Source organism: Erythrolamprus reginae, chromosome 1 (assembly GCF_031021105.1).
Source record: "Erythrolamprus reginae isolate rEryReg1 chromosome 1, rEryReg1.hap1, whole genome shotgun sequence".
Classification (NCBI taxonomy): domain Eukaryota; kingdom Metazoa; phylum Chordata; class Lepidosauria; order Squamata; family Dipsadidae; genus Erythrolamprus; species Erythrolamprus reginae.
This window is the reverse complement of record NC_091950.1, coordinates 311,160,998-311,179,283: the sequence shown is the minus strand read 5'-3', so window position 1 is coordinate 311,179,283 and position 18,286 is coordinate 311,160,998. Positions and strand designations below refer to the sequence as shown.

The window sequence follows — 18,286 nt, the reverse complement described above, 5'->3', positions numbered from 1 at the left end:
GAAAGGGTCCAAAGACGGGCTACAAGAATGGTGGAAGATCTTAAGCATAAAACGTATCAGGAAAGACTTAATGAACTCAATCTGTATAGTCTAGAGAACAGAAGGAAAAGGGGGGACATGATAGAAACATTTAAATATGTCAAAGGGTTTTAAGTTAGAATTTTAAAGAATCTTTTTAGTAATATTCATTGGATAAATTGTATTGTTACATCTTTTGGTATATGCTGTGAGCCACCCCGAGTGCTTGAAGAGGGACGGCATACAAAGGCCAATTGTGTGGGACCTAATTGGTCGCTGGGATTCGTGTGGCAGAAGACAGTTCTGGAGGTATTTTGGTCCGATGCCATGTAGGGCTTTATAGGTCATTGCCAGCACTTTGAACTGTGACCGGAAACTGATCGGCAGCCAGTTATGTGTGACCTTTCTGCTTTTGCAAGGGTAACAATAAATGTTATTTGATCGTGCTCTAAGAATAGCAATAAAGCCAGGGATCTATTTATTAATGAGTGACCACTGAACACCTTTGGTATTGTGTAGATAGAACTGTATTGAGAAAGCAGTTCAAAAATGTTCAATGACGACTTACCTAAGTGATATATGGCGGACACCACTAGAAAATCTGGCATGCAACTGGCTGTTAATAAAAGGGGAATAGTACAATTTTCTATCCCATGATGGAAGGGAATGCAAGTGCTGGTAATTGATATAGTAGCAATATATTTACTAATATGTGTGTGAATGATGAGGCAGCAGCCATCTCGATCACCGGAACATAGAAACTTTAATAAAACCACTTAGCTTTCGTTAGCGTGCTGCTAACTTCGTCAGAGTATTAAAAATGCCATGGGAGACAATCACCTTTATAAAGCATTATTCAGTCTGCTCATTGCCCGCGTCATAGGGCCACACCCTTCCCTCCCCTCTGCGGCAAGCCTAATTGTGGGCTTGCTCATGCTGGCTAAAGGGGGATCTACCGCTTTTACTCGTGTCTGTTGCCTCTTTCCCTCCCCAAGGGAGGAGGTGGAGTTACGAGGCAATACTTCGGAGGTGTTTGGTATTACTTTTCCCCCCCCATTATCGTTGTTACTTTCCATAGTGGTACATGTCTGCTCTTGCAATTTATTTGCCCATGCCCTCGTCTTAGGTCTGCACTGTTCTAATCCTCCCTTGTCCCCTGTGTTGGAACTGCATTGTGCCCCTCCTCCTCTACCTCCATGTTGCTCCAGTATGTTCACTTGCTTCCCGTTGGGGGTTGCTCTACCCTCATTTAGCTGGTTTCTATGCCCGGCCTGGGGAATTCTGTTAGGGGCTTTATCCAATACTAATGACCTATCCCCGCATGTTACACAACGAAAGCAATCACCCCAACGCACATAAGGTCAGTTGTATACGGACATTATTTAATAGGATAAAAACTCACTGTAGTACACGGGCAGCCAAACAAAAAGAACGAGCGTATCTTTATCAAACTTGTATACGTCATGGCTACTCGAGAGATTTTATCCAACGGTGCGTCACACCCAGACTCCGGCAACCTACTGAAAGCGCAAATGAAACATCAGCGTGGAGGGTACTCCCATACATACAAGGGGTATCCGAAACAGCCGCACGCATACTGGCACCCCATGGGGTCAAAGTAGCGCATAAGCCAGATCAAACTTTGAGAAAATCGGTAATGCGCCCGAAGGAAACCTTAGTGAAGGAGGAGTCCTCCTCGGTAATTTACCGTATAAACTGCAATAATTGTTCACACCACTATGTGGGGGAAACGGCAAAAAGATTGAGAACTCGTATACACGAACACAAATTGGCGGTCCGACGTCATGAACAGCGTTCCCAGATTTGGACACACATGGAGGAGCAGGATCATGGCTTCGATTTCCAGGGAACTGAGATTCTGGCACGAGATGAAACCAAGGGAGGTCGCCTCCTAAAGGAAGCCTGGTTCTCCAATGAAAATTCTTTAAATAGACATATTGATATGCCATCGGCATACCAGGCTTTAAGGCACCAGCAACGACTTAAAGGGGATAGGTCATTAGTATTGGATAAAGCCCCTAACAGAATTCCCCAGGCCGGGCATAGAAACCAGCTAAATGAGGGTAGAGCAACCCCCAACGGGAAGCAAGGGAACATACTGGAGCAACATGGAGGTAGAGGAGGAGGGGCACAATGCAGTTCCAACACAGGGGACAAGGGAGGATTAGAACAGTGCAGACCTAAGACGAGGGCATGGGCAAAAAAATTGCAAGAGCAGACATGTACCACTATGGAAAGTAACAACGATAATGGGGGGGGAAAAGTAATACCAAACACCTCCGAAGTATTGCCTCGTAACTCCACCTCCTCCCTTGGGGAGGGAAAGAGGCAACAGACACGAGTAAAAGCGGTAGATCCCCCTTTAGCCAGCATGAGCAAGCCTCGTAACTCCACCTCCTCCCTTGGGGAGGGAAAGAGGCAACAGACACGAGTAAAAGCGGTAGATCCCCCTTTAGCCAGCATGAGCAAGCCCACAATTAGGCTTGCCGCAGAGGGGAGGGAAGGGTGTGGCCCTATGACGCGGGCAATGAGCAGACTGAATAATGCTTTATAAAGGTGATTGTCTCCCATGGCATTTTTAATACTCTGACGAAGTTAGCAGCACGCTAACGAAAGCTAAGTGGTTTTATTAAAGTTTCTATGTTCCGGTGATCGAGATGGCTGCTGTTCTCATTTTACTGACCTCAGAAGGATGGAAGGCTGAGACAACCTTGAGCTGGTCAGGATCAAACTCCTGGCAGTCAGCAGAATTAACTTGCAATACTGCATTGTAACCACTATGCTGCCACAGCTCTTAATTTAATTTAATTAAACCTAAATAAGGTGAAGTATGAGCTAATAAGTGGGGCAATAATTAATAATAATAATAATAATAATAATAATAATAATAATAATAATAATAATTTATTAGATTTATATGCCGCTCCTCTCCGAAGAATGCAATAGCAATCTAATTGCAGAATTAACTGCAAAGAATGTGCTGATTTGCCACTTTCAATACTTTTTTTTTAAAAAATGGAGTGTTTCCCTTCTAAAATAGAAAACAGTAACATAAAACCTGTTTTTTAATAAAATAAGCCCATAACCTCTCAAAATCACACTCCTCCAACTCAAAGTCCTTCTCCACACAGAAAACAAACTATTAGGAAGGGCATAAATATTTACTGACCCTTCGCATCCTGGGCACAAAATGTTTCAACTCCTACCCTCAAAACGTCGCTACAGAGCACTGCACACCAAGACAACTAGACACAAGAACAGTTTTTTCCCGAAAGCCATCACTCTGCTAAACAAATAATTTCCTCACCACTGTCAAACTTTTTACTAAATCTGCACTTCTGTTTCTACTAGTTTTTCTCATCATTCCTATCATCCTTTTCCTCCCATTTAGGACTGTATGACTGTAACTTGCTGCTTGTATCCTAAGATTCTTATTAATATTGTTTCTTCATTGCTTATTTGACCCCTATGACAATCATTAAGTGTTGTACCACATGATTCTTGACAAATGTATCTTTTTCTTTTATGTACGATGAGAGCATCTGCACCAAGACAAATTCCTTGTGTGTCCAATCACACTTGGCCAATAAAATTCTATTCTATTCTATGCCAATTTCTTTTCTGCTAGTGCTTTTATTCACTACAAGTATAAAATACTGTACAGAGATTGCCTGATGGCAAAAAGTCCATCTTCTATAAGTTGGACAACATAAGTAATCTTTGCTTCATCTAATAATCTTTCTTTGTCACAATCACAACTCTTTCAGATACAGAAAGCAACAGCTCTGCTCTTTTTATAACTCTACAAGCAAAAGTGGAGGGTTATAAAGGTTTTATTCCTGTTGTGGATCACAAAACACACTTTCATTTCTCCATGGAAACAACCGAGTAACCAGATAGAGGCACCATCCTACACAAATGTTTACCTAGAAATATTAAGGCTTTTGTGAAAATAACCTGTGGTTGCTGAGTTCCAGTTGGAAGCCAGCAGTGAAGACTCTAAAATTTCTATTCTTCCTGAAGTTAGACAATACCCTTCTGTTCTTGGAATAGTTTTGCAAAAATGGATTGTTTATAAAGTCAACAAAGATATATGTACCAACACAAAGTTCAGCCTAAACGAAGAATCTCTTCAACTATAGTCTCTAGTAGTTTAGTAAACAAAGAAGTTCACAGCTTGCTGGTACAGCACATGATTTTATACAGAAAGTTCATCCATGAACGCTTCCTTTTGATTTATTTGAGAAGTGTAATGGGATTGATGCGGAAGTATTATTCACTTATTTTCACTACCGGTTCACAAATGTGAGTGCGCTTTCCTTTTGGGGCTAGGTTAATAAGTGTACCAGCATGGCTATTGCCTCTGTCCTAATATTTCCTCTTATCAGTACCTATCTTATGTATATAAACAATGTTATATCTATGTATATTACAAATACGTACTTAACAAAATAAATACATGAATAGTTTCTTTTGCATAGTCATATACATACAGTATATAATTGTAAAGTCAGTGGGTCAAGAAGAAAGCATAAAATGAAAAAGTAGTGGCTAGATGGAGTTGATGACCTCAAACAATGAAAAATATAAAGTACATGAATTAGCATCCTATACCAATTAGCAAAGTATATCAAGTAGCATACTGTACTTGTGAAACAAGTTTGGTTTGCTAGAAAGTGTAGAGAAGTTAGTGAATGTTCTTGGTGTAAACTAGTTTTCTTCTTCTCATCTCTTGCATTTCATATTGTTGCTCATTGCTTCTCATTCTTTGTATTTTCACAATGTCAGTTACACTTGCAAAGGAATAGCATATTGGGTATATACAGGTCGAATATTAACAAACAATTTTAACAATATCTCAAGAGACCAGAAACTGCAGGCAGAAATGCATTTAATTATGCCTTTCAAGCATTCATATGTGAATTGAATTGGAAAAAATAGCAACCTTTGATATATAACTTTAGATTGCAAACAATCTAATTACATTACAACACTCTTTTCACTAATGATTTATGTGTGGGGAAGGGTGTGTAGGTAGGTATATTAAGAGGTTTTTAAAGTCTTCTATATGCAGTTTGACATGGAAAAAAGCAATGGATCAACCATTTGAGCCAGTTGATATAATCACAGATATACTGCATGGAATAAAATTATAGTTGAATGCCTTGAAATTAAAAACTTTAAGTATAATATTAGATTCATGTTTCTAAGGATTTTAATTATTTTAAAGTTTGCTTTGTTTTTACAGAGGGGAACAATGTGTAATTATGATTTTCAAGTATTAACATTACATACATAATGAGTACCAATATGTTCTCCAAATATTCAGAATGTTGGCAAAGACATGTAATAGTAGCTTTATTTAATCAAAGCACTAATAGATATGAAAAAAATGTATGAGAGGAACATTTGAGTTTATTATTCCTGCAATAGTCTGCTTTCATTGCAGATACTTTTTAGCAATGTTTTATTTTATTTTTTCTAAATCCTCAACACGCTTCTAATTATTGTTTGGATCTGAAAGTACATTTTAGCCTCTGCAGAATCAGTTTCCCTGTAGTACAAATGTTCTCATTAGGAAAACATTTAACACGGGAAGAATATAAATGAGATTTGTTTTTTTGATCAAAAGAATAATGGAGCCAAACCACTACACTGTGAGGTCTTTCATAGAAATTAGATGACCAAATGGCTTTTTTAATGAGCCCCGTTATAAACACTGACATTTCATGAAACATTCATGTTTGAATGACACAGTGCCTTTTAGAAATCAAAGAACAGTTTGATGGAAAGATTCATCTCTATGACACTAAGCTGTTACACTTTCCTCATGTTTTGTAATGTTACAAATTAAACTGTAACTCAACCTGAAGCTCTTATTCTTAATCCAGTATCTGTATGGACCTACTCAAGCACACCCAATCATGGGTAAAAACCAGGGGTGAAACCTACTTACTTTCCCTAGTGGTTCAGAAGTCCACGCATGCACCGTCATTATGTCGGATTTTGATCCTCTGCGTACACACGGGCAGCTTTGCGCATGAGCAGAGGGTTAAACAGGAAGATGGCAGGCAGATGGGCGGAGCCTCGCACTGCGGCCGCTACAGGTTAAAACCAGGAAGTAACAACATCTGGGCAAGTGGGCAGAGCCTTGTGCTGCCATCAATGGTCCATGTATTCCGAACAGAACTGGCAGGATTTCACCACTGGTAAAAACCAAATATTTTAGGGTTTAGTTTTAGGATTTCTGATGAGTTTGGTTTGTTATGATAGCAATAATTCAGCGTAGGCTATTATAGTTAAATTGGCCCAGAATCAGATTTACCAAAAAGGATTTATATAAGAATAACACTAAAACATGCATGGGGAAACCCAATGTGCCAACAAAAGCAGAATACAGAACAAATTGTGTTTGCTTTAATATTGCAGGCACACTCAATGCCCGATTGAACAATTTGAGGAAATGACTTACGTCTAGCAATTAAGGATGCTTCCAAGCTAGGCCTTTTCTTTCTTTTAATAAAGACTATTTGTCTCCTTCACAAAATATGATGGTAGGTAGAATCCAGTACTGCCAATATGAAAGCAGACAATGTTCTTGATTAAGAAGCAAAGCCAGGATCACTGAACAATATATCCTGATTGACAGCGTAGGACACTCCCTCCTCATCTGACAGCACCCCAACCCAGAACTGAGGCTTCCAAGAAGTAAGATGCTTTTCTCGTTAAATGCATGGGCTCAGTTAGTATATTTTCTCTTCAATGTAAAGAGGTTGTCGAGTTTCTTCTCTGAGAATTATAAGTAGTTCTCAACTTACAGCAGTTCATTTAAGGACCAGTGTTACCTCACTGAAAAAAATAACTTATGACCATTTTTCACACTTACGACTATTCGCAGCAGCATTCCTCATGGTCACCTAATCAAAATTCAGACCCTTGGCCATGGACTCATATTTGCGCTGATTGCAATATACCAGGCACATGTGATTACTTTGTTGACTTTCTGAGAAGCAAAGTCAATGGGGAAGCAGGATTCACACTTAATAACAGCAGCAGTGATTCACTTAATAGCTGTGGCAAGAAAGGTTGTAAAACGGGGCACAATTCCACCTAACAAATGTCTCACTCGGCTGCCTAAATTTTGGGTCCAATTGTGATCGCAAGTCAAGGACTGCCTGTATTCAACTGAGTCACACCATCACATATAGAATGTTGCAAACAAACATCCCAAGAAGGAAGTATTATTTGTTGTATGTCCTGTTTTTTACTGGCATGCAAATCAAATCTTTATTACTGTCAGAGACACAAATAATTACTGGCATGCAACAAAAGCCGCGTGCCAAGAATGTATTAACCCTTACTGATTGGCCTGCCTAGCAAGCTGTCCAAAGTACAGTTCAAATACAGACAATGGCTTTGCCTCCTTTCTCTCAGGGCAAAGTGGGATTTGGAAGGCAAAAGAAGGATTTGGAAAAGTGGGCGTAGTATGTGCACCAGGGCTCCTCAAACCTGGTAACTTTAAGACTTGAGGACTTCAACTCCCAGAATTCTCTAGCCAGCTGGAGAATTCTGGAAGTTGAAGTCTACAAGTCTTAAAGTTGCCAAGTTTGAAGACCCCTGAGGTGCTCCATACACAGAAAAGCATCTCAGTGGCACTCGGACAGCAGGACCAATGAAGCATTACTCTGCATATATATTCATGGATTCTGCTATGTTGTGATTAAGTGTAAATCAAATTGTCTGGGAAATAAGCGGACAGGGCTGAGTGTGGAATGAGATAGTTTGCATTTGTTCTGGTGAACTCTGTGTTCTCAAGCCTGTGAAATAAATGGATTTATTATACAGTAGTCCCTCACCTATCGCTGGTGTTACGTTCCAGATCTGGCCGCGATAGGTGAAATCCGCGATGGGGAATTTATCGACTGATAGTACTTATTTAAGTATTTATATTGTAATTGTTTGGTAAGTTTTCATTGTTTTAAGTGTTTATAAACGCTTCCCACACAGTATTTATTTTAGATATAGTATTTAAATACAGTATTTACAATTTTAGATATATTTTTTTTTTAAAAAAACCTGCCGATCGAGTTCGGCGGGCTGTTTAAATCTGCCGATCGACTTCCTCAGAAACCCGCGATGAAGTGAAGCCGCAGTAGGTGAAGCGCGGTATAGCGAGGGACTACTGTACATCTATTTACATTTTGGCTTTGGTTGTCACTTATGGCATCAAGGTAAAACACTCAAACTTTTATTCCAGCAATCAAGCTTATTTGTCTAGGCATTTTACCCTTAGGTTCATGTCAACAGAACATAGCAAAAATCCTGGTTCTGTTTAATCTCATGTCAAGCAGGTTTTTGGATGTGTTTTTTTTAACCTATTTAAAATCTTGGCTTTGGAAACAGGGAAAACATCGCACTTATAAAATATATTTGGAATTGTACAAAATAATTATTATATGAAAAAGTCACTGTTTTCAAAATGTATAAGCTTATCCTTTCTTACAAACATTGTTTCTTATTGGTTCCTGTGAATCTGACAAGACTGGACAATACTGAAGCTGAAAGAAATGCGGGGAAGTACATCTTCATAAACACGCTAATTTATCTATCATTAATTTTAATTCTCCCATTATTAACTACGTACCCAGATGAAGCTTACCTTCCTAAACTTCCCTGACATAGGTAGTCCTCGACTTAACAACAGTTCATTCAGTGAGTGTTCAAAGTCACAGCAGTGCTGAAAACAGGGACTTTTGACCATTTGTCACCCTGACAACGTTGCACCATCCCTGATCAAAATGATCAAAATTCAGATGCTTGGCAACCGGTTCTTATTTAGGATGGTTGCAGTGTGATCACATTTTTTGTGACCTTCTGTCAAGCGAAGTCGAAGGGGAAACCAGATTCACTTAACATCCATATTATTAAATTAACAACTGCAGTGATTCCTTTAACAATTGTGGCAAGACAGGTCGTTAAATGGAGCAAAACTCACTTCACAAATGTTTTCACTCAGCAACTGAACTTTCGGGCTCTATTGTGGTTGTAAGTTGAGGACTACCTGTAATGCTGAAATCATATCTCTATCAGGACGTGTACGCACAACACTCGTTTTCCTTTTTTTTTCTGTGTTCAATCTGCATGATGGATTAGATATCTCTCTCTGGTCTTACTTTCCCAGGTTTAGGTAAAGGCATAAAGGTAGCATTCTCTTCAGAACCTTCAGGCCATGGTATATCTGTAGTCAGTTTCTGGATTACAGATATCCTGCAGATGTTGGCACTGAACTACACATCTATTAGTGCAAAGACAGATTCCATATAAACTTCAGCAGCAGCTCTAAGTTCAATTAATTGGAGTATGAAATGTTCCTCTCTGAATGGACTCGGAAGAAGCAACAATGAGTATACGGCAAACTGAATTTAAAGATTGAATAAGAGCAAGAGAATTAAAAGAACTATTAAGGCATTTGAAGAGATCATCTTCCTTCTTTCATCATTTGCCTGCAGAGGTAGAAGACAGAGACTAGCATACCCCATGAAGTTTATGTATCTACTGGAAGCACAAGCCTGCATTCAGAAAATGCAATTTGTATAAACATTAGTGTGATGTGTCTTACCCTCCCGCCCACACACACCCATTTAGCCCTTTTCACATTTCAGAAATTATGTTCACAAAAGCTATTGAATTTCCCCCCGTTTTTAAAATTAGTATACTCGTAACAAGTGATGAAATAAATGACCTGCTGCAATTTTACAACAAATATTAATAAAACATTTTAAACCGTCTTGTTTTGCATGTAAACAATAGCAAAAATTGAACATCAGAATCTGTACATAACATTTAAAATTTTGGTGTGTTAAAAAAGTAAGTAGTTCAAAACCAAAGCATCACCATAAATAGATAAAAGACAGGAAGATAATACAAAATGTTCTCTTAAGTGGTAGAGTTTAACCTTGTTATAAAGTTTACAGCCATAGAAATAATCCACTGTATTATCTATTACAAAATAAACATGGGCTAAGTAAGGGAGGACATGGTCTGGTCAATATGGTAAATGGTGAGTAAGAAAAAAAAGGTTAATGAGATGATTCATATGTGAGATAGTGCATGCAATTCCACTCCAAACTGTACTTATCCTTAACTCAAACTAAACCATTGTACTATCGTACTAAACCATTGTACTCTAAAGCAATGAAAGTTTCCATCTAAGCTTTATACACTGACTTTCCTCATGCCAGTAATAAAATGTCTAGGATGATATTAGTCATATCACAATCATGACTTCTCTCAATCAATACTACAGCATTATACTGTATTTCCATGTATTGATAAATATTGGTAGCATTAAAGTCCTTATGTACCTACTTACAGTACAATAGACTTGGCTTCTTCTGACTCAGTCAGATTTCCTCACTCTTTACCAAATAGGATGGATCTTAGAAAAGAAAGCTTACATATTATATAACCTAACTTATTTTCTCCAAAAATAAGACCTGGTCTTACATTAATTTTTGCTTCAAAAGACCCACTAAGGCTTTTTTGGGGGAAAATACGGTGCTAAAAGCATCTGTCTGACTGACAACCCTAACAGGGGATTGTTTTGGGTAGGCTAATATTATGAGCATCCTGAAAAATCATGCTAGGGCTTATTTTCCAGTTAGGTCTTATTTCCGGGGAAATACAATATTTTTCCCTATCACTTTCAACTATTCGGAAACAGGTACGTCTTTTCCTTTAAAAAAGAAGCAATACAAACTGGATATGTAAGTAATCGTTAACAATTAACCTGTATAACTTGCAGTTAAAAATTAAGACACTAAATAAGTTGGATCAGTGACATTTTCCAAGATGCTTTCAACTAAGCTGTCCTTGTTCAAGCAGTTCCTTGTATATTTTCATCCGAATTGATGGTCTGGATAAAAGTTCTTTTATCTCTTTCACTTTGGTCAACAGGGGCAACAATTCTCTATGCAAAGCTTCCTTTACTAGAGCTGTTTCAAGGCTCTTCCCTAAAGGAAAAAAAATAACAATATATGTTTGTATACAATTAAAAGTGATTAAAATGTTATGGAACAAATTGCCAAAAAATACATCATTGTTCAGAAAGTACATAATTTTGCTTGAATGCATTTTCTTTTTACTGTGAAGGGTAATCAGAGACAAATACAATTTATGCGTGAAAATTGGACTTAAAAATGAAGCATGATATGAGATTTAATATCCGGTTACATTCTATTGGGGAACAGTAATTGTGGTTCGCATTAAGATTTCAGGGCTGGCTGCTCTTCGATACAATACATTGCCTTCTTCTCCAACAAAACACTTTATTTAGTTCTGCTGAACAAAATCCAAGGTACCGTTTCTTTGGCCATTCGTTTTGCTTCCAGGCAGCACAGAAAGAAAGCAATGGAGAAATAACTCTGTAGTCAAGAATACAAGAAAGAAGATGGCACTTTGAGGGATTTGGATCTCTCTGTCCTTCTTGTCCTTTCCACTCTCAGTCTTATCTTCTTTCCCAGAGTTCAGTAGTCTTTTTTTTAAATAATCATTTTCAGTAGCACTGGCACCAGCCTCTTGTAAAGCTCTGTGTTCTCAGTTCAGAAAGGATACCTGATAGTAAACCATAAACATCAGGCCAGCAAGGATAACTCTGAAGAGTAGGGAGCAGAGACATGGATGTTGGTGCTACAGCCCTGCCTTTTTGGCCTCCAAAACAGTCATTTTCTACTAATGTCACTCTCGCTTTCTTTGCTATTTCCAATGGCCACCTCCTCAGTTTTCACTGGGGTCCCACAATCATTTTGTATGTTTTTGTTTTGAGTTTCTTCTAGGTACTGCTGTACCGCCTTGAGGACTGCAGCCTCCACCAGTTTTTTGCTGAGGCTCAGCAATTCTGCATCATCTGGCTCTGCCCCCTTTTTGTCACCTGTACACCACAACAGACAAAAATCAGTAAAACTAAGCAGAGAAAACTGCATGCAAATACACACTTCTGGGGAAAAGCTCCTCAGCACACAGGATACACACTCTTGCTCTTGCTTTCGTTGGTTCCAAAACCCCTGAAAAAACTGGTGCTCCCTAAATCTGATTGTTTTGCTGCAGACATTTCATTACCCAAACTAGGTAACATCATCAGTACTAGCCAGGAGTGGGGTTGGCTTGCAGTTTATATTCAACTCTAAGTGCAAATATTTTCCTTTGTTGAAAAGAAAAAAGAACATCTGGTATGGGCAGTAAGGAAGATGACCTTGCCAAAGATACTGTAGGCCAGTTCTGTTCCTAAAGCAGTGATGGCGAACCTATGACACGCGTGTCAGCACTGACACGCGTAGCCATTTTCGGTGACACGCGGCTGGAGAAACGGGGAACTTTAGGGCAGTGGTCCCCAAACTACGGCCCGCTGAGGCCATTTACCCAGGCCCCGGCAACGTACGAGACTTTACCATAAGCTCCCGAATCTCCCCTCCATTCTGCTGCTGAGCATCTGGCGGCGGCAAAGAAGAAAGCCAGGGGGCGGGGAGGAAAGCACCCTATGGCAGAGCAGCAGCAGTTCCTCTCCCTGAAGGCGAGAAAGAAATTGGCCAATTGCAGGCCCGCTTTCCTCCCCGCCCCCTGGCTTTCCTCCTCCTCCTCCTCCAGACGCTCAGCTGCAGACCGTCTTGGTCCCTCCAGTCCCGCTTTTTTGCTTCTTCGCCGCCCCGCGGGAAGCCTGGAAGCCCTGCAAGAGCGGCTGGAGGGGGCCGTAAGCAAGCCATCAGGACCCCCGCGCACTAACTTGTTGATGGCCATGCCGTCCCGGATCGCGTGGAGGGGAGCTCTTCTCCCGCCAAGCGATGGCGAGGCCCTCCCAATGCTTGCCCGCCCAGGCCCCGCACTTGGAGCCGGAGCGACGGGCCTAGCCTCAGCTTACTTGGCCCCGGCACGGCCGAAGCGTGGGGCAAAGTAGGCGGCGGCTGCTTCAGGCCCGCCCCCGAGCTGAGCTTCCTTTGGCTTCCTTCGAGGCAAAGCTGCAAAGCTCACCTGCTGCCTCGAAGGAAGCCAAAGGAAACTCAACTCAATGAGGATCGGCTGTTGGTCTCTTCAAGCTGCTGCCGCCCACTGCGGAGATCCCTTCGCCCGAACAGAGGTGGCGGCGGCGGGTTCAAGGGACCAACAGCCGGTCCTTTTCAGGGCTGCGTTGTTGCAGCGTCTGAGGCTGCCGCCCCCGCCGCCTCCAGGTGAAGGGATCTCCGCAGTGGGCGACAGCGGCAGTTTTAAGGGACCAACAGCCAGTCCTTTTCGGGGCTGCGTTGTTGCAGCCTCTGAGGCCACCCACCGAGGAGATCCCTTCGCCTGGAGGCGGAGGCAGCGGCAGCCTCATATGCTGCAACAACGCAGCCCCGAAAAGGACCGGCTGTTGGTCCCTTGAACCCGCCGCCCTCTATTCGGGCGCCCCCCCCTGCCCAGGAAAGAGTTGCAGCAGGAAAGCAGCGCATTTGAAAAGCGCGCTGCTTTCCCGTAAAGCCGGCTTTCCTGGCTGGCACAGGGCTTTCCCGGGCAGCTGGCTTGAGCCTTGTGCCGGTTAGCAAAGCCGTCTGCCCGCCGGAGACGTGGAGAGAAAGAAGGGGAAAAGAGGGAGGGAAAGAGGAGAGGAAGGAGGGAGGGAGGGAAGGGAGAGAAAAGTGAACGAGAGGGAGAGAGAAAGGGAGGAAGAGAGGAAGGAAGGAAGAGATAAATATAAAGGGAGAGGGAGAGGGAGGGGAAGAGAGGAAGGAAGGAAAAGAGAGAAAGAGAAAAAAGTGGAAGGAAGAGAGAAGGAAAGAAAGGAAGAGAGATAGTGAGAGAGAGCAAGAAAGAAAGAGTGAGAGATGAGAGAGGGAGGAAGAGAGTGAGAGAGAGTGAGAGTGTTTTTTTCTCAAGGTGACACACCACCTGAGTTATGCTCGGTTTTTTGGCGAATTTTGACACACCAAGCTCAAAAGGTTGCCCATCACTGTCCTAAAGCAACAAGGGCAAAAACACAACTTAAGTCTGAGTCTAAAACAAGAAGATATGCCTAAGCAACATGCCTAATTTACATGAATATGGTGGGAGTACAGAACGGTCAGGTTTGCAAGAGTCTCCTACTATAGCCAATAATAAAAAATATTGTAGTTTGAGCCTTCTTGTAGAGTTGATTTCTTGGTTTGATCTATATAGTGAGGCTGAACTTAATCCTTCATCAGTTCTTTGCCTGAATCTTAAAGCAGCCTGCCTTTTTTGCCTGTCTCATTCCATGAATTATGGCTTTTCCATTTACCTCTTTTGACCAAAGAAAATTCCTAATCCAACAATTACCCAGTCTCATCTTATACTCTGAAAATCATCTTCTTACAGGAATTTGAAATATAAATCTTGGTGCAATTCGGGACTAATTTGTGTTATAGTCTTGTTGAAGTTATAAAATTGTGGCTGAGATGAGAAAGCCTGCAGAGGGACTATTGAAAACTAATTAAGCAGTAATAACGAAACATATAATAAATAACTTTAAACAGAAATGCAAGTCACATAAAGCTTATCCTCCAGAAAAATCGCTTTTTTTTTTAAGTTATGAAATTATTTTTCCAAATTGACACACTGTTGAAATGTTGTAAATATTATCTAAAGATTCCTAGCTTGAAATCCTGTTTATTTCCCATTTATGTCCAATATACTTCATAAGTCATACTTGCAAACACTCTTGGACTAGTTCCATACCACAGTGATCGTATAAGGCAGAAATTGGAGCAAGACAAATATTTTCCTTTTGCAATTCTGCAAATATTATGAGATATTGGGATTTCCTGGTGGTCAGAAACTTTTCTTCACCACCTACTGTTTTTGAGTTCAAGCTACCAGTTACTCTCTACCCATAAGATCCTGAAGCCAAACTCCTCCTTTTCTTTTCCCTTTGTCCAGCCAACATGCAACCATGGTCTTAGTATTGGGAATAGCATCTGAAAAAGTAATGACTTGCTATTCTGTCACTTTCATAACACAGAGAGCTTTTAAATGCAAATAGAATGCTAGATATCATCAACAACATGCTAGAAAGCCACTGAAAGATTGCCGTGCCTTCAAGCTTGCCATCACTGCTGTCACTCAAATTCTTTTGAAAAATGTAAATGAATCCACTTAAAGGGATGTATGAAAAACATGGTGCTGGCAATTTATTTTGTGGAGTAGAGGGATATTTGTTAAATGGTAGCTCTCAGGGCTCTCATGTACTGGGTGACATATTGTTATTTGTTAGTTGAAACAGAACTGCTAAGTCCTGATGAACTCATAGTATTCTTGGTTTTTTAATATTAGTAGAAATATATAGTAGGTCAATATGAAACTGCTTTGTGAGGAACTGGAAAATGGAAATGCTGCCAGTGTGGAAGTGCTTTCTTTTTCAATGAAAATGTAATATGCCCTAGCTGCTTAATCATACACTTTCCTAGCAAAATGCGATTTATAATTATACAACTCTATTGAATACAGTCAATTTATATTTTGCTATGAAACTAATACTATTGTAAAGCTTTCATTTTTAAAGTGAAACTGACTTTTTGCTCCTAAGCAACTCATAAGTAATGGACTGAAAATGTCACTTGCATCTAAAACCAACTCTGAAAAAGTAAGCAGGAACAGGAACACTGGTTCTTCTTTTATTTTACTTGTTTGATTTCTATAGTTGCCCATCTCAGTAATGACTCTGGACGGTGTACATGTATGCCCCTCTTCTCTACTCACATAGCATTAATTTAGGTCAGGAATTTTAAGAAGTGAATGGATGCCTTAAACCACAGTGACTCTTACAAACCCATATGCACATTCAAGGAGGAAAATAAGGCTCCATAGTTATGCTCTATTATTATGGCAAGCTTTAGGAATGACTAAAGAATACTGGCAGGCCAAACACAGTGAGCTGTGGTTTTCATATCCCTACTTTAGCCATAGCTTTTGGCTTGAACCATAGTTTTCCTATCCGTACAGACAAATGGTAATCCAATCTCTTCTTTAAAACATCCAGTGTTGGAGCATTTACAACTTCTGGAGGCAAGTTGTTCCACTGATTAATTGTTCTAACTGTCAGAAAGAAGGTAGATATGCTGTTGTACAGGATACCAGCTGATTTAAAGAGGACAAGATCACCCAATTCCAAATTGTGCTATGCTGCATTTGCCCCTGAAAAGCAACTTCCATCAGAAATGGCAAATTGCTAAGTTGCTATAATTGCAAAGTTCATGTATAAATCAGACAGGGTTGTAAACATGCAGAACTGTTCTTTCACACACATCTCTTCTCATATACATGCATATTCATGTGCCTGGTGATAGGCCTGAATTGAGGATAAACATAATGGAGAATCAGCTTTTGTAAAAAGCCAATTTTATATAAAAATAGCCTCGTGTCAAATTCAATCTGCTGAGAGCATCATTCAATTTTCTTGGCAAAATTAAGTTCAATACTGTTATTTTCTTCTAGGATGTCCTTTAGTTTCTCAAACTAGCCTTCAACCCTGGAATTCTCATACAAGTATAAGCCAGAGCCAGTCCTGTTTAATCATCCAGGATATATGTGATGGCCATGGAGCTACAGGCGTTCCTTTGTCCTTTTATACTGTATTTCTATTCATATTTCATCATCCTATTAGCCTGTTAACACTGGGGATATTTGTTCTTGCAAAGTGATCTTATACTAGACACAATAGAAATATATTTGGTTGCCTAACCTCTTGGTTGCTGGAGCAATTTGATATTTTGACTTAAGCTCATCTATGACTTAAGCTCATCTTTGACTTAAGCTCATCTATGCCATCAACAGTTTTACCTGCACACTCTTTATTTTGCTTCTTTTGTAGACCTCTTCCAAAAGGTCAATGTCTATGATGGCTAACCTATGGCACACGTGCCACCGCGAGCAAAATGGGAGTTTCAGCACCAGCATCATACATACAGCTGATTTTTGGCCTTGGTAAAGGCCATTTCATCCTCCAGATGCTTCAGGGAAGCTTCTCTAAAGCCCCGGAGGCAATATATATATATCCCCCAACGGACAAACCGGAAGTTTGGAAAAATGCACTTCTGGTTTGCCCATTTGGGCATTTTTTTTCACTTACCATCAATGGTGGGTTCCTAACGATACAGCCCAGAGTGCCACAATGGTAGGAACCCACCGATGATGCAATTTTCAGCAATCTTTTTTCCGGCGTCTCCTGAGAAGGAGCTTCTCAGCTGTGCTTTGGACAAAGAAAAAAGGTCAGCATTAAGATGAGAATGGGCAGGAGGGCTTCTTCCGACACAGAAATTCCAGAAAAAAATAGCCAAAAATTGCATCATCAATGGGTTCCTACTGGTGCGGCACTCTGGACCGCACCGATAAAAACCCACTGCCTACCAAGCTTCAGAAAGGCCTGTGCGCATGTGCAGGGGGAATGCACATGCATGGGGGGAAGGAAGGGATGTGGGCATGTACACACATGCTAGCACACCCACACCTCCACCTTTTGGCACGCGAACCAAAAAAATGTTCACTATCACTGTTCTATGTTATCAATTGCAGTTTCAGTCTTATGTTTTTGACTGAGATATGTCCACACTGATGCCCCAATATTGTAGTGATCTATTCTACAAACCAATATTATTGGAAAATATCATTTCAAACTCTGGATTAAATCTTATGCAACTAATATATTTTCACTTTTGGATTATTTTTTTATATGTATTATTCCTTTGCATTGGGGGGAAAGCAACCATGTTGACCTGCAATCTTAACCAAAGCATCTTAGATACAGGCCAAAGATAGACAATGAAAGTTATTGTCTCATTTTTGCTTCATAATTCAACTTTGCATTTGCATGCACAAAGTTAATGGCCCCAATTAAGAAAAATCTTATTAACATTTCAGTCCTTGGATTAAATACATTTAACATTAAATCTTTAAGTCTGTGAAGTTTAATTTTCTAAATAATATATTCACTATTGTTTATTCTGTATAAAAAAGAATGACTACCAAGGAAGAAATGCTTGAAAAGGATCTCCATGTCTTTAAATTGCTTTATAATTACAATATTAAAAGTGGGAATTATTTAGTCTAAAATAATATCCCAGTATAATCAAACTCATTTGTCCCATTAGTTAAAAATTCAAAAATGATGTATATTAGAAACAGATCTGAAAGTATATTTTGAAGAATATTGTTTTATAATCATGTCATATAATCTACATGATAGAAACATAGAAACATAGAAAATGATAAC

At 40.0% G+C, this 18,286-nt stretch overlaps 1 protein-coding gene across 4 annotated transcripts in view; it reads right to left on the bottom strand.

Annotated features, from left to right (window-relative positions):
- Positions 1-9,790: 9,790 nt before the first annotated feature.
- Positions 9,791-18,286, bottom strand: part of AKAP7 (A-kinase anchoring protein 7) — a 77,642-nt gene continuing 69,146 nt past the window's right edge. For 2 of the 4 annotated variants that reach the window (XM_070733522.1, XM_070733524.1), the window contains exon 8: positions 9,791-11,051. In XM_070733522.1, the coding sequence (XP_070589623.1) occupies positions 10,897-11,051 (155 nt within the window). In that variant the 3' untranslated portion in view covers positions 9,791-10,896. Of the gene's footprint in view, positions 11,969-18,286 lie in introns of all 4 variants that reach the window. The other 2 variants (XM_070733523.1, XM_070733526.1) reach the window with 1 other exon arrangement.